The 13,412-nt window shown below is 40.9% G+C and overlaps 5 protein-coding genes across 5 annotated transcripts; 3 read left to right on the forward strand and 2 right to left on the reverse strand.

Moving 5' to 3' along the window:
* Positions 1-351: 351 nt before the first annotated feature.
* LOC125761387 (homer protein homolog 2) lies at positions 352-4,834 on the forward strand. Its single transcript, XM_049422469.1, has 8 exons — positions 352-495; positions 726-882; positions 967-1,098; positions 1,209-1,400; positions 1,477-1,658; positions 1,738-1,816; positions 1,896-2,189; positions 2,276-4,834. The coding sequence occupies exons 1-8, from the start codon at positions 491-493 to the stop codon at positions 2,384-2,386; spliced, it is 1,152 nt and encodes a 383-aa protein (XP_049278426.1). The 5' UTR covers positions 352-490; the 3' UTR covers positions 2,387-4,834.
* Positions 4,835-5,574: 740 nt separating this feature from the next.
* On the reverse strand, positions 5,575-8,161 carry LOC125761390 (U4/U6.U5 small nuclear ribonucleoprotein 27 kDa protein). Its single transcript, XM_049422471.1, has 4 exons — positions 8,005-8,161; positions 7,825-7,936; positions 7,258-7,359; positions 5,575-7,114 (listed from the first exon to the last, which is right to left on the reverse strand). The coding sequence occupies exons 2-4, from the start codon at positions 7,917-7,919 to the stop codon at positions 6,847-6,849; spliced, it is 465 nt and encodes a 154-aa protein (XP_049278428.1). The 5' UTR covers positions 7,920-7,936; positions 8,005-8,161; the 3' UTR covers positions 5,575-6,846.
* Positions 8,162-8,764: 603 nt separating this feature from the next.
* LOC125761647 (probable peroxisomal membrane protein PEX13) lies at positions 8,765-10,309 on the forward strand. The gene is made up of 4 exons (XM_049422975.1): positions 8,765-9,340; positions 9,406-9,636; positions 9,708-9,916; positions 9,993-10,309. Exons 1-4 carry the CDS (start codon positions 8,997-8,999, stop codon positions 10,241-10,243), a joined length of 1,035 nt encoding a protein of 344 aa, XP_049278932.1. The 5' UTR covers positions 8,765-8,996; the 3' UTR covers positions 10,244-10,309.
* A 265-nt stretch (positions 10,310-10,574) lies between these two features.
* On the forward strand, positions 10,575-12,463 carry LOC125761646 (4'-phosphopantetheine phosphatase). Its single transcript, XM_049422974.1, has 5 exons — positions 10,575-11,214; positions 11,279-11,484; positions 11,562-11,704; positions 11,797-12,091; positions 12,154-12,463. Exons 1-5 carry the CDS (start codon positions 10,949-10,951, stop codon positions 12,342-12,344), a joined length of 1,101 nt encoding a protein of 366 aa, XP_049278931.1. The 5' UTR covers positions 10,575-10,948; the 3' UTR covers positions 12,345-12,463.
* LOC125761652 (iron-sulfur cluster assembly 2 homolog, mitochondrial) lies at positions 12,433-13,290 on the reverse strand. The gene is made up of 2 exons (XM_049422981.1): positions 12,972-13,290; positions 12,433-12,899 (listed from the first exon to the last, which is right to left on the reverse strand). Exons 1-2 carry the CDS (start codon positions 12,992-12,994, stop codon positions 12,500-12,502), a joined length of 423 nt encoding a protein of 140 aa, XP_049278938.1. The 5' UTR covers positions 12,995-13,290; the 3' UTR covers positions 12,433-12,499.
* Between the last annotated feature and the right edge of the window lie 122 nt (positions 13,291-13,412).

The following is a 13,412-nucleotide window of genomic DNA, read 5'->3' on the forward strand; positions in this document are numbered from 1 at the left end:
TTATTACTTAATTAAATGACATAAAAGCAGTATCAATTTTTACGGGACAACCAAGGGATTAGTACCAAATTGCAGCCAGACTGTTTCCACACCACAAAGTCTGAGTATCTACAAGGACTGAGGCTACGTGGTTAAAATAAATCTAGTTAGCCGGTTGTTATATTACGAAGAAGATACCTACACTTTTCATATTGTTGACCAGTATGTTCTTTTTTTACGAAAATTTTTCATTGATAACGTAACAACAAAAATCATAGAATAACGGTAAGTTCGTACTCCCCGCCATTCAGCAATTGTCAAGCTGAAATCTAACATGGCAGCCATGCTATTTTATAAACATACCTGAACATCGCTCAATTTGGATGTGTAGAAGCGAAAAAAATTGTTGGTGGCCCGTGCTACAATTCGATATCGACAAATTTACCTTCGGGGTGGTGTTTTAGATCAACTCTCTTAATGTTAAAACTGTTATAGGAAGTTGTCGCGTAAAATGGGGTAAGTTGAGTGTTGTTTTTCAGTCAGTAAAAGATACGCTTACCAAGCAAAAGTGCGTCTCTGTGACGATGGGGATATGGTGGCAAATAGTCCCGGGTGGTAGAAGATTCTGTACACCACCCACAAATGTGGGGCAAACCGTAGTGAGAGAAAAAATTGGCATCACGCTGTCGGGTGCTCGTGCCTCCATGGTGTGCTTTGTTTACAATTTTTCATTGAAACCTTTGCAGGGAGCAACCAATTTTCACTTGCAACGCTCATGTGTTCCACATAGATCCCAAAACCAAACGCACTTGGATAACCGCAAGTTCGAAGGCCATCGCCGTTAGTTTCTTCTATGATTCCTCTCGTAATCTCTACAGAATTATCAGTGTGGAAGGGAGTAAGGTAAGGGCTGTGGCACGAACGCTGTCAAAATTGCTTCTATTAGATACACCAGCTTTAACTATGCTTCCTCATTATTGTTAACAGGCTGTTATCAATTCAACTATTACTCCGAATATGACCTTTACCCAAACGTCCCAAAAGTTTGGACAATGGAGTGATGTTCGTGCCAATACAGTTTACGGGCTTGGGTTTGCATCAGAAGCCGAGCTTGGTAAGGTAAGTGTAAACAAGGGAATGGCGCGATCAAATAGGATAGACATGTTGTGAAGCTTTTTACTCGTGCAAATAGATGGAAGGCTTATGTTAAATCACTCTATCTTTTGCAGTTCATAGTAAAGTTTCAGGAAGTGAAGGAGGCCACGAAGGATGCCCTCAACAAGGCATCGGCAAACGGTAACTCGGCTGCAGCATCTGCAAACGCATCGCCTATAACGGCCCGTGCATCGGCCAATAGTGGCGATATCTTTGAATCCGGAAACTTGGAACCACCACTGGCACCGGCAAGCAGCATTTCAACGGTAAACCACCATTCTCAGAACCGTAAAAGTATTCTGGTTGCTCTCGGTTTACATTGATTTTATGTGCTTTTAACAGAGTTGTAAAACGGACAGTCCATCGCATAACAATATCACTGAGACGAATGCTAACAATCTGAATAATGAACTGAAGCAATTGTCAATTAACAATGCAACATCGAACGATGGCACAGTAACTTCGACATCGGAGCAACAACTAAAATACGAGAACGAAAGATTGAAGCTTGCCCTAGCACAAAGGTAACAAACATTATACAACTTTATGAATGTATCATAATTTCGATGACGCGTATTGTTTAATTTTCCCCTTTTTCTACAGTTCTGCTAACGCAAAAAAGTGGGAGATCGAATTGGCAACATTGAAAAGTAATAATCTTCGATTAACGAGCGCTTTGCAGGTTTGGATCGTTGATTTGCTAGAATATCGTATCGCCTGAAGTATTAAATGTATGCATATTTCGCATATGTCCTTTACAGGAATCCACAGCGAACGTCGATGAGTGGAAACGGCAGCTACACTCGTACAAGGAAGAAAATCAAAGATTAAAATTACGCTACCAAGATTTGGAGGCGGGTAAAGGTGGTGTTGTACCGACGGCAGGTGGTGCCAATGCTGCCGGTTTAGCTTCAAATGAGCTAACAGAAGAACTACGGCGCGAGATTGTATCGCTAAAATCCAGGATTGAGGGACTAGAGGCAGAACTAATGAATCAGGAGATGGAACTGAAGGCAGCAAACAAGACGCTCAAAGATAAGCAAAACGATCCTACCGTAAGTATCGCAGATGGTGGTATATTCATGCGAATTGTACATGTGTTGTTACCTACTTTCGTTTTCGTTTTTCTTTTATTCAACAGCTTAAACAGATGACAAATCTGTGCAGTCAGTTCAATGCACAAATAACTGAACTTAGCGGTATTCACAAGGAGATGGAAAAGCTGATTCAGGCGCAGCACAAATCTACTTGAGATATGAATGTGCCAAAAGCAACATCGGTGGCCATTAGTAGTTCAACCGTAGAATCTCAATCCTCGACAACGCTCGAAGGCGGTCGTAATGCGAGCATGAAGTTTGCATCTCTTCCAGGTAAAGGTGTAGCTACAACTAATAGTATTTCCAACTACCGTACCGATAAAAAGATACCACCAATAGGAAAGTTAGAGTATGTCGCTGACAAGCAGCAAGAAGCAACCAGCACCCTTCCTATAGCAAATATGGCAGCAAAAGAATCAGTATCATCGGACAAACAGTCCCAAATTATCCCGGCGTTGACTGGTGGAACCAGAGCAGGGTCCACTATTGTTTTAATCAGCACAAAAATAAGCAACCCGTCTACTACCGCGAAAATGGGTTCAGGAACAGCGGGGGCAATGATAAAAACGACAGGAACGTTGTACAACATTCCTTCCACATCCCCTGCCGATCACAGCGACACACGAAGGCTGTCGGCGATTTGTCAAGAAACGGCCAAAGTTACTGGTGAAGAGATTAACGGGCAGTCCGAGACTCAATCCACCAGTAAAACCGCAACCATACTGGTTTCGAAGCACAAGACCAAGACCGGACTACCTTTGCTATTGAAAAAATCAAAAAAGTAACAAAATGATTCTCGAATACCGGCAAGATTAGCGTTTTGTGCCTAATCTTGCAAAACTGATAGTTTGCCGGATAATTTAAAATGCACATCACTTATGCTTTTTTTATTTTAAATTTCGGTAACAGTTCAAATGTTGCCCTATAGCAAAATGCAGTTTTAATTGATTAGGTTTATTTTGAAAGCGATTTTTATTATTTTTACAAATTATGAACGCAAGTATTGCTATGAAGCAGTTTGATTAAACGATGCACTCAGCGCAGATTTGATGCAATACGTTATTCGTCGCATAAACGCTACAGACGATGTTTGGGACTGTGCAAATTTCGCTGTAGAAACTTATCGCTAATTATCTCAAAAATGGAAACGTATCCTACAAATGTGGTTAGGAAGGAAAGTAGAACGCTCATCCCAAGTGCAAATTTTAAAGTATTTTAATTTTAACAAACATGGTTTTAAGCGATACATTAAGCAAAGCATTTTATTTTGCCACTATTTTACATACCGCACAAAACGTAAAGAATAGCACAACAGTTTTTTTACGACCATCACTACATTCCACAAAAGCCATGATAATTGCCAATACTTTACAAATATTTTATGGAGCATTCCAAAACATTCTGCACGCAGACTTTTTACACGTAAATCTCAAACGACAAAACTGATCTGACAAGCTTAATTTCCATTTACTGCCTTAATATATGTGGATCAATATAAAAAATCATGTAGTACCGTTAAAAAAACACCAAAGATGTTTATGTTAAGTCTTTTTTTTTAATGAAAAACCACATTATCCCACTGTTGGTTACGTTGGCAATCCGGATCAAAGTTTGCCGAATGCTTACATCAAATTAATGATTTTAGTTAGTAGTTTTTTTTATTGTTTCATTTATGCATGCAACATCCACAGACCACGTAACGCTACTGACAAATCCTCCTCGTAAATCGCCAATACGTTTTAAAACCCCGAGGGAAAAGGTATATAATAGCGAAATGATGATCAAAATGTAGATGATAGTGATACTAAAGAAAAGTATAGCAAAAGAAATACTGAGAACGTGTGGGGGAGACGAAGCAAGAAAGTGCTATATGAAAAAAATCGTTAAGCAAGGAACAGTATTTGAACATAGAATTTAATAGTACAGAGCGATCGAACGCGATTGAAGAGGTACAAGAGTAGGAAAAAGCTATAGCAGTTGTTAAAATCATACACTCCACTCTTGCGTACGTAAATCTAATAGAAGTTCTGCCTATTACTGTGGTACAATTTATCCATTTATTACTAACTAATCTTATGATGATACACGGATCTGATAAGCCCGGTATTGCTTAGAAGCTTGCCACTCCACAAAGCTACAAAGCTCATACCAAACCAGCACGTTTGGCGTATGGGATGTTGTATTTTAGTGGATCTGCATATTACAATGAAAGAATGAAGAATCCCTGTGTAACTCTATCAGCATATAATACATTTGGAGAACATACGCATGGCAGCGCAGCTCAACTGCGATGGAAATCTATTGTTCAGTTACGATGCTTTCTTTCCGAACGGTATTTATCCTAACATTTGGACAGGATCCTAGTATGTATCGGCCTCTTTAGAATTTCATGCGAAAGGTCATGTCTTCTTTGGGAAAAAAGTATTGCTGCTAATTAGATGTTTGCAATGTCTAGATCATACAGTCAGTTCGACAAGCATGGAAAGTTGAGTGTTGATCAAATGGTTCCATTTATACGGTATTACTTAGTGGAATGTGAATCTGAATGGAAAGGATTTCTTGAGCATATTAGCAAAACAAAAAAAAGAAGAAAAAAAGCACAACCATATAACGAGTTAGTTATAAACATCAGCCTCAAAACTCCTGCTTCACAATGTGATACGTTATCAGTATCCTTTGTGACGACTCAACCTAAACCCTGATTTTATGCCTATTATCACATAGCGTTGGATACGGAAACGGGATAGGGAGGGATAGAAAATCATAAATGGAAAATTTGCGTGTTCAAGATGAATGCTAGGAGTCTTACGAAAGCATGTTACAGCCAAGAAAATATTTAAATACAACTAAACGAACAAAAATGCATATATACACAATCTTTATTCCCTTGGGACACAGACGAACTACAACTGGAAGAGGAAAAACCCATATTAAAATAAAAAAAGGAACACTAGGAAACTCTGGTATAAGGTAAACAAACAAACGAAAAATATGTTATTGATAATGCGCAAATACTCCTTTTTACAATAAATCGAAAACCTGTTTGTCTACAGTACGTGAAAAAGCGCAATGAAATGACTTTCAATTGTGTCAATCGGCGTTTGTAGCTGTTGAAATGTAACGTTTTCGGGGCACAGCTTATTACTTCTTTATAGGATTCCTTTAACAATGTCTTCAATATCATGTATTATTCCATAATTTAAATTTCATAGGCACATTTTTTAACTAACAATGCTCGGATTTGGAGCCAAACCCCGTTTAAATAATTACTGTTTATTCAACTGATTTTTGGTTTTCTTTCACCGTCGATGCAGTCTAGTGCAGAAAAGAGCCAAACATAACCTTAATGTATAAAAACAGAACTTTCCCTTTATTTCTTCTTTGTATTTGAACCAGTTGCATACAGTATGTCTCTTAAATGATGTTACAAAAGTGTGAAAAACAGAATGAAAACGAGAACAAACTCGCTCAAGAGTTGTGATACGGCACAGTAAATCTATCTAATATGCTTATATGCTACTTTTATGAGGTATATTTAAATTTGCTGGTATTTTGTATCTATTGTTTTGTATGGTTTGATGTGAGTGTAGGTGTGGTTTTTGTTTGTGAGGTATATTAAGGACGCTACATGCCTGTTCACACACAGGGAATCTGCTCTCGATCACCGGTGCAGAACATAAAACATAATAACAGTGAAATCGTGTTTGTGATGTGCAACGGAAACTTGGCATGGAGGAGAGAGAGTGTGTGATGTCCAATGCATCGGGAAGGGAAGAAATGTTTAGCTTGTAATCCCTGTAATGTGATAATTCTTTTTGTGTTTAGGTTCACCAACAACGTTGCGCATTTTAAGGTTTTATTAAAAAACCTTTAATGTGTCTTCTTTTTGTGATTACAAAAGGCACACTGCCAAAAGCAGGATAGCGCAAAAGGCGCAGTATATGAACTCAAGTTGCTGTCGCACATCTATTATGGTGCCGTATATCTGGAACCAGAGCTCGTAGGAGCGAACTGACCGAGCGTTACTCCCCGTGGTGACACGATGTAGCGTTTTGGCTATTGCATTGTGTGGTAAATTTTGTATATGGTGTATATGAAAATTAACTATTGCTGTAATATGGAACCCGTTGCAGTTGTTTGTGTGTGTATGTGTGGTGAGGTGATTAGTTGGTTGACTATTGTTCGGCTATGGAGGCGTACACGTACCCAATACCATTGCGAACGGTCGCAGGCACGCAAGGCTGTTTGCGGTGAGGGGGAATCATTTAAATATACCATCATGATGGTTAAACGTAGAATGTGTAAGAAATGATGCAAAGAAAAACGTTAACTGTAATGATGAAAGGATTAGTCTGACCCGTACGAAGAAGAAAACATACGACGGGGTTGCTTGTAACAGAATGGCAAATTGGAAATAATAATAGTTTGCAAAGAGGAAAACTGAATTCGTCCGGTTCGTCCCTGGATTTGTAACTGCGGACCTGCGGCAAGGCTGAAGATGGGTAAACGGTCCATTATCGTGTCTGACGGTTGACGGTGTGCTCGTAGTTATGGTATTCGGGAGCTGCCCATAGGCACCACGTGTTTCGCGCCATCGTTCTAATCTTGAGTGTCGTTACGCCACAAAGTCCAGCGGACGATTAAAGCCTCCCTTACGGTTCATGTATTGTCGATATTTCCGCTTCAATATGACATGCACTTCACCGACGTCATTACCTTCCACCTTTTTGCCCTTCGTCGAATCGAACCCACAGAAGCCCATTGTTTTCAGCATCTCCTGTTCTTCTGGCGTTTTGCCTTCAAGTTCAGATTCCGGTACCATGGGCTTCAGTTGGGCAGCACGGCGTGACGACGTCGGTTTATCTAGATTGCGCTCGTATGACCTGCAGAAAGGTATTCGTTTTAGTAAGATGTTTAACCTTGATTGCACCATGATGTGCAGAGAGATAACGAAATTCTAAACTTCCGTATGCAATTTACTACATATTTTAGGATAACTCATACGCTACACTTTGCTAATGTTCACCTCGATCTCGAACGCGATCTTGATCTGGATCGCGACTTCCGTCTGCCTCGATCTCGGTCACGGTCTCGATCCCTTTCCCGTTCAGAGGAACGTTTGCGGTCACTGAAACGACAAACAAGTGGAAACACATCAATAGCCATTAACAATATATAGTACTGTTCACTTTTCTCTAGATAACTAAAACAAACTCATAGCCATAATACAAACCAAGCTATCGTCTTATTCGCTCGTAAGACACAAACGCTATGATCAAGCCTATGTTCAACTTCTTGTACGAGAGGCTAAATAGAGGGTTGCAATAGAATACATTCTCCCCTACAAGTGATGTTGTAGAGTTAATTGCAAAAAATAACTTCACAAGATGAAACGAAATCTCATTCCAGACATCAAAGAAAACGGCTACCATTAACCAATAAGTTATGAAAAGGGGTTGCACTCATTTGGAGGGTTCACATAACCGCCTTTTCCACGGTCCGATAGATGTGGAATTGTAGCACATAGGATTCGAACATGCGCATGCGCAAGGCATGCAATAGGCAATCAGGACAACAAATGCACGATACTTACCGCCCTCCGGATCGATCTCTGTCGCTCCGGTCCCTGGAACGCTTTCGGCGTCTGGGACGCTCGCGTTCCTTCCTGCGCTTGGGCGACGAAGGCATTTTGGAAGGAAACGATGCTGCAAGTGTTGGATTGGAAAACCATATTTCATAATTATCATAGTTATTACACCATTTCCGTACTTACCGCGCTAAAACATCGGGACAGGCTTAACCTAACAGCTACGCCGGCATCGTTTTCCGAGCCTCGAAGCCTTCCTTCCACACGCCTCTACTGTTTCTTCTTTCAAACTATTGGACAATTTCTTCTATTCAGCAACTACCCAGGCTCTATCATATGCAACATTTTGACAGCTGTTTCGTATGTCAGCAGATGTTGGTTATTTCTTCAGTTTTTCTTTTGATTCTTAAGGGCCGATTACATTATGTACTTTTGCTTGTTTTTTACCATGGTAGAATGTGTCAAAATCGATTTGACAGATTCTACCAAGGCATGGTAAAAAACATTCGGTTTGTCCTGTGTAGATTCTGTCACCGCGTGGTAGGATAGAAAAAACCAACTTTGTTCCAAGATTGCGATTACACATGAGCCATGGTGTTTTCTGTCAAATAGTGCAGTTTGAAGTTATTTTGACACATTCTACCATGGTAAAAACCAAGCAAAAGTACACAATGTAATCGGCCCTTTAATGATGCATTGCTTGGCATTTTTCCACAAGATGCACTTTATCTTAATTTAGTCATTGTTTAGAAGCGTATCTTTGTATAGCGATGTAAAAATAATCACCGGTTATTCAGCAAAACTGCAGTAAAGGATTGCTGAAACTATGCGCTAGCTGTAGCTATAGCCTGCCCATAATTCATGTGAAGGAATGCATTCATAACTATTCATCTAAAGATGTGAATGTCTCGCTATATTAACATTTCGCTTTTATAACATGATTTGAAATGTTGAGCACTTACTAAAGTATTTGGTTAAAAATTTCCTAAAAAAAATTGTTTGGCAAGGAAAATATGTCGCATAAACTGTCATAAAACTGTCAAAACGACGAAGACCAAAGTCCAAAACCAAGTAGAAGTAGCATAATAATAACACCAACAGAAAAACACGGAAGGTTCGGATAGATAACACTCTTTAGTGAAAGTCGTAATTCGGCGAGGAAATTTGACCTTCTCGGCATGGCGACGAATTTCCGAAACACAACCCTTAACGAGGAAAGGATATTTGGCAATTCCAGTGGCTTAAACACGTCATCTGGACTGATTTCTACGAGTCACCCGCCTCCTTTACCACCCAGACCACAATTCTCTGGAGGTGGAGGAGATATGATGTTTGGTAATCGTTATGGATTTGCTGGTCAATCTGGATACCACGGGTATAATCCGTATGGCGGATATTCTTCGATGGATTACTACGGACCGAGGAGCTATGGGGGAGGCTTCATGGGCCAAGGATACGGAGGATATGGTAACGGAGGATACGGCAACGGAGGATACGGTGGATTCAATAACCCTGAGCATAGGTTAGCATAGACGGTATGCCCAGGAAGGTATCAAATCATTCACTTGGTTTTACTTCCAACGCTAGGTTTATTCAACTAGCGGAAGAGAGTTCGCGGCCCGCTTTTCAGACTCTGGAATCACTCGTTGGTGCGGTTAGCAATGTAGCCATGATGCTGGACTCCACCTTCTTTGCCGTCACAAGTTCATTCCGTGCAGTTTTAAGTGTGGCTGCAAATTTAGCACATTTGAAGGGAACATTCGCTCAATTCTGGTCGTCTCTGGCGGTAGTACGTGCGGCTGTATGGTTGTATAAAAAGTGCGCTTCTCATACATAATTGAACTGCATGCGTAGTTAATGAAAAATTAACCACGATTCTTTGCTTACAGGCTTCTGTACAAACTTAGGATAACGAAAACAGACCCCACAATAGAAGCATTTAAGGAAGCTTTCAATGTGTCTACCAACAACGAAGCTGCAAGTCACAGCACGAGAAAACATTCTTCCTCCCTGTTGGCTGCACTATTCATGGGTTTCATGCTATCCGTACCGTATATGTTGATTAAACTGTTCGCGCCAAAAGTGGCTGAAGACAATGGTAAGAATAGTGTTGAGTTGGTTGAGTCTTGAGCTATTGCTGATCCAAAGGTATATTTAATTACCGTTTCTGGTAGCATTGAACGATCCTGCCCTGTGGAGCTATCCTGTTGAGGTACAGGTACTACACAAGTTCGATGCCTCGAATGCTCAAGAGATGTCGATACGAGCGGGACAAATAGTGTTATTAGCTCCGAAGCAGATCCAAACCGACCGACACCTGCTGAACTCCGGATGGGTACTGGCGGCATCAGCAGATCGAAAGACGTGTGGAATTGTTCCTCTAAACTATGTGCAAGCGTTAAAACAACCGGCAGAAAGTCAATAGATGCTAAAGCTTTGGGGTGTCCGGTATCAAAAAGTGGGTTCAATAAACTAACTATTCACCATCGTACGCTACGCTACCGGGTTTGCTTTCCATTTTTGCATATTACGTTGCCATTGGTCCGTTACTTGACTACGAATGCCTTTATCAATTGGTTTCGATATCAAAACGATTGCGATAAACATTTCAGCGGAACGGCTAGTTTGCAACAGTCTAGGGTTTTATCGCAGTGTTCGTTATCTTAGCAAAACATCATGATTTAATGCATAGTGGATTAGTTTGCGTTTCAAAACATTATACACGAAGCTGTTTTGCTAGTAAGAAATGAGTCTAATTCTGCTCTCAGCTGTGAAGTGTACGCAAGATAACGCCTTTTTGTATGCTGTTTTCTAGATCTTTTTGGAGGAAAAAAACTCAAAAAACCGCATTTCTACTTCTTTACGCGGTTGGCAACACTGCCGGTTTGACGTGAGGGTGCGAAAGAGAGAGCAAGTATCGTCACTTTCAACACAGGTGAAAGCGAGATGAGTTTATTTGGGTTTCGATTTGTTGTTATATATACACTGTTGCGAAAAGTAAAAATTCCCTGTGCTGCTAAACTAACAGCCTAAATGGTAGCTTTTAATTCTATTTCTTCAAATATCGGTGCGTAGTGCAAACTTGAAGTCTCGCCAAACGAAAAGCAATCAGCGGCAGGCAGACAGGAAAATGACCACGGAAGGAAACGCCATAGTGGAAGGCCTCTCGCACTGTACCCTGTTGGCAAGCGTCGATGCGTACAACCCCGATACGCTTGATCTTTATCAGGATCCAGAAGCGAACCGATATTGGTTCACTTGTTTCAATGATATGTTAATCAAGTTTGAGCGGCAGGCGATGACGAGCCAATCGACCGATGGCAGCGCGAAAGCCCGTGCCCAGTCCTTTCGGGAGCACTGTGTGGCAGTATTCAACCAGCTGCAGCAGGGCAAACGGTAACAATGAACTCTTTCAACCCATTTGGGTGGTCTTTAAATTGTGCTGCTCATTTCATTTTAGAGAAACGAAGTCATTGGGTATCAGAAACCTCCTGGAGGTGATTGAAAGCGGTCTGCGAAAGTTTGGTTTCGATGATCCATGGAAGGAACAGAAAACGATCGAAAATAAAGCATCCATCGGCCTTCTAAAGAATCGGCTGCAACAGCTGGACAGCATAGCAGGCGCTAGGGAAAAATGGACGGAGATTGTGCGTGGTGTATTAGCTGGTAAATGTCTAGCTGTGGGGATAAATTTGAAATTGTACGATATTCAAGCTGGTATCGCTTTTAATGTTCAATTGTAGGTAATATGTTCGATTGGGGCGCTCAGGCTATTACAAAAATTTTAGAAACAAATAATGGTTTCGGCCTCCAACAGGCCCTGGATCGAATACAAAAACGGCCCTGGCTAATTGATGATTTGGATGGTTGGCTCAACAGGGTTGAGGTGAGTCTGTCTTTCACCGTTATTGTTACTATGATTGTTCGTGGCGGGAATTGTAATGCATTTCACGAAATTGTGTAAAACCAACATTTTAGCATGAACCACCACACCGATGTGCTACCATTTTCACTGATAATGCTGGTATAGACTTTGTTTTGGGCATTGTACCTTTAGTGCGCGAATTGTTGAAACGCAACACTAAGGTGTTGCTGTGCGCAACGATTAATCCAGCGATCAACGATATTACCTACGCCGAGCTGACCAAGGCCATTGCCGATTGTTGCAAGGAGTGTGACATCCTGCAGAACGCCTACAGCGTGGAAAATCAATTGTTGCTGTTCGGCAATGACCAAATCGGACCATGTCTTGATTTTCGAATGATTTCAAAAGGTACTGTTTCGATTAAGGCTTGCCGGCAGCCATACTAACCGTGTTTTATATCTTTCTTTTAGATTTGTCGGTTGCAATCGAACAAAATAGCGTCGATTTGTTAATTATTGTTGGGATGGCCCGTGCATTACACACCAATCTGTACGCGAAATTCGTATGCGAAACATTTAAACTGGCTGTCGTAAAGAACGAATGGTTGGCCAAACGGTTAGGCGGAGACACATTTTCTGTGGTATGTAAATATGAAAGGTAATATTACATGGATTTGTTACAGTCAACTAAGAACGAAGAAGAATCGGCAAACTGAGCCATTCAACCGTAAACTACTGAAAGAACTAAAATAAATATTGAACGCGAGTTTATTATATTTTACATTGCTATAACACAGTACTTTTCACACAATTGCATTTAGTCCAGTTTAACCGTAAATGAAGCACCGCAGGAACAACCTTGCTCTGCCTTTGGATTGTTAATGACACGAAATCCGGAACGTATCAACTCCGTGTGGTAGTCTATGGTGGCGCCGCTTAGGTACTCAATCGATGCATTGTCGATGGCCACCTGCACACCGTCACGACTCACGATAACATCATCGTCACCGAGTTGTTTTTCGACTGAAAATTTGTACTGAAAGCCGGAACATCCTCCACCCTCTACTGCAACTCGGAGGAAAGCATTGTTTTTGCAAATTTCCTTCAAACGATTAATGCAGGTATTGCTCAGCTGCACGGAACTTGCGTCAGCTGCATTTGGTGCGGCAGTTGACAACAAGCGACGTTGAACTAAAGACGCGATGGATAATCCCAACCTATGCACGGGAAAGAAGATAGCGTCAATTTTAACTGGTGTACATGGAACTAGCTAGCTATTCTACACTTACCGCCTATGCGCGAATGCGTTCATTTTAGTACCGCTGCTGTGAACTAGACAAATATCATATTTCTATCACAACATTGCATAAGGTCGCTCGCTGTTTATTGCGTCTGCTTTGGATGTTTTTTCCCCTACAATCACACTGCATTGTTTTGATCGAAGCAAAATTTGTCATCGTTGTCACTGTTCGCGCACTATAGTCCTGCATGTGGTCAAGAATAATACTGATTGAAGGAAGATGTTTGAATTTTTAAAATGAGAACAGTAAAAATGCTACAGATGCGAGTGAAAATGTTTAGAATTAATTTAATTGGTGAGCTTTCGTGTGTATGGAGAACATTTTTTAAGTTATAAGGGCGGCTCGATGATATATGTATTCGGGACGCCGGTGTTACACGACAGGAATTGGTATCAAACCCAATTGGATAAATAAAATCAGGGAAAACCA

The sequence above is a fragment of the Anopheles funestus genome, chromosome 2RL (assembly GCF_943734845.2).
Source record: "Anopheles funestus chromosome 2RL, idAnoFuneDA-416_04, whole genome shotgun sequence".
NCBI classification, from domain to species: Eukaryota; Metazoa; Arthropoda; class Insecta; order Diptera; family Culicidae; genus Anopheles; species Anopheles funestus.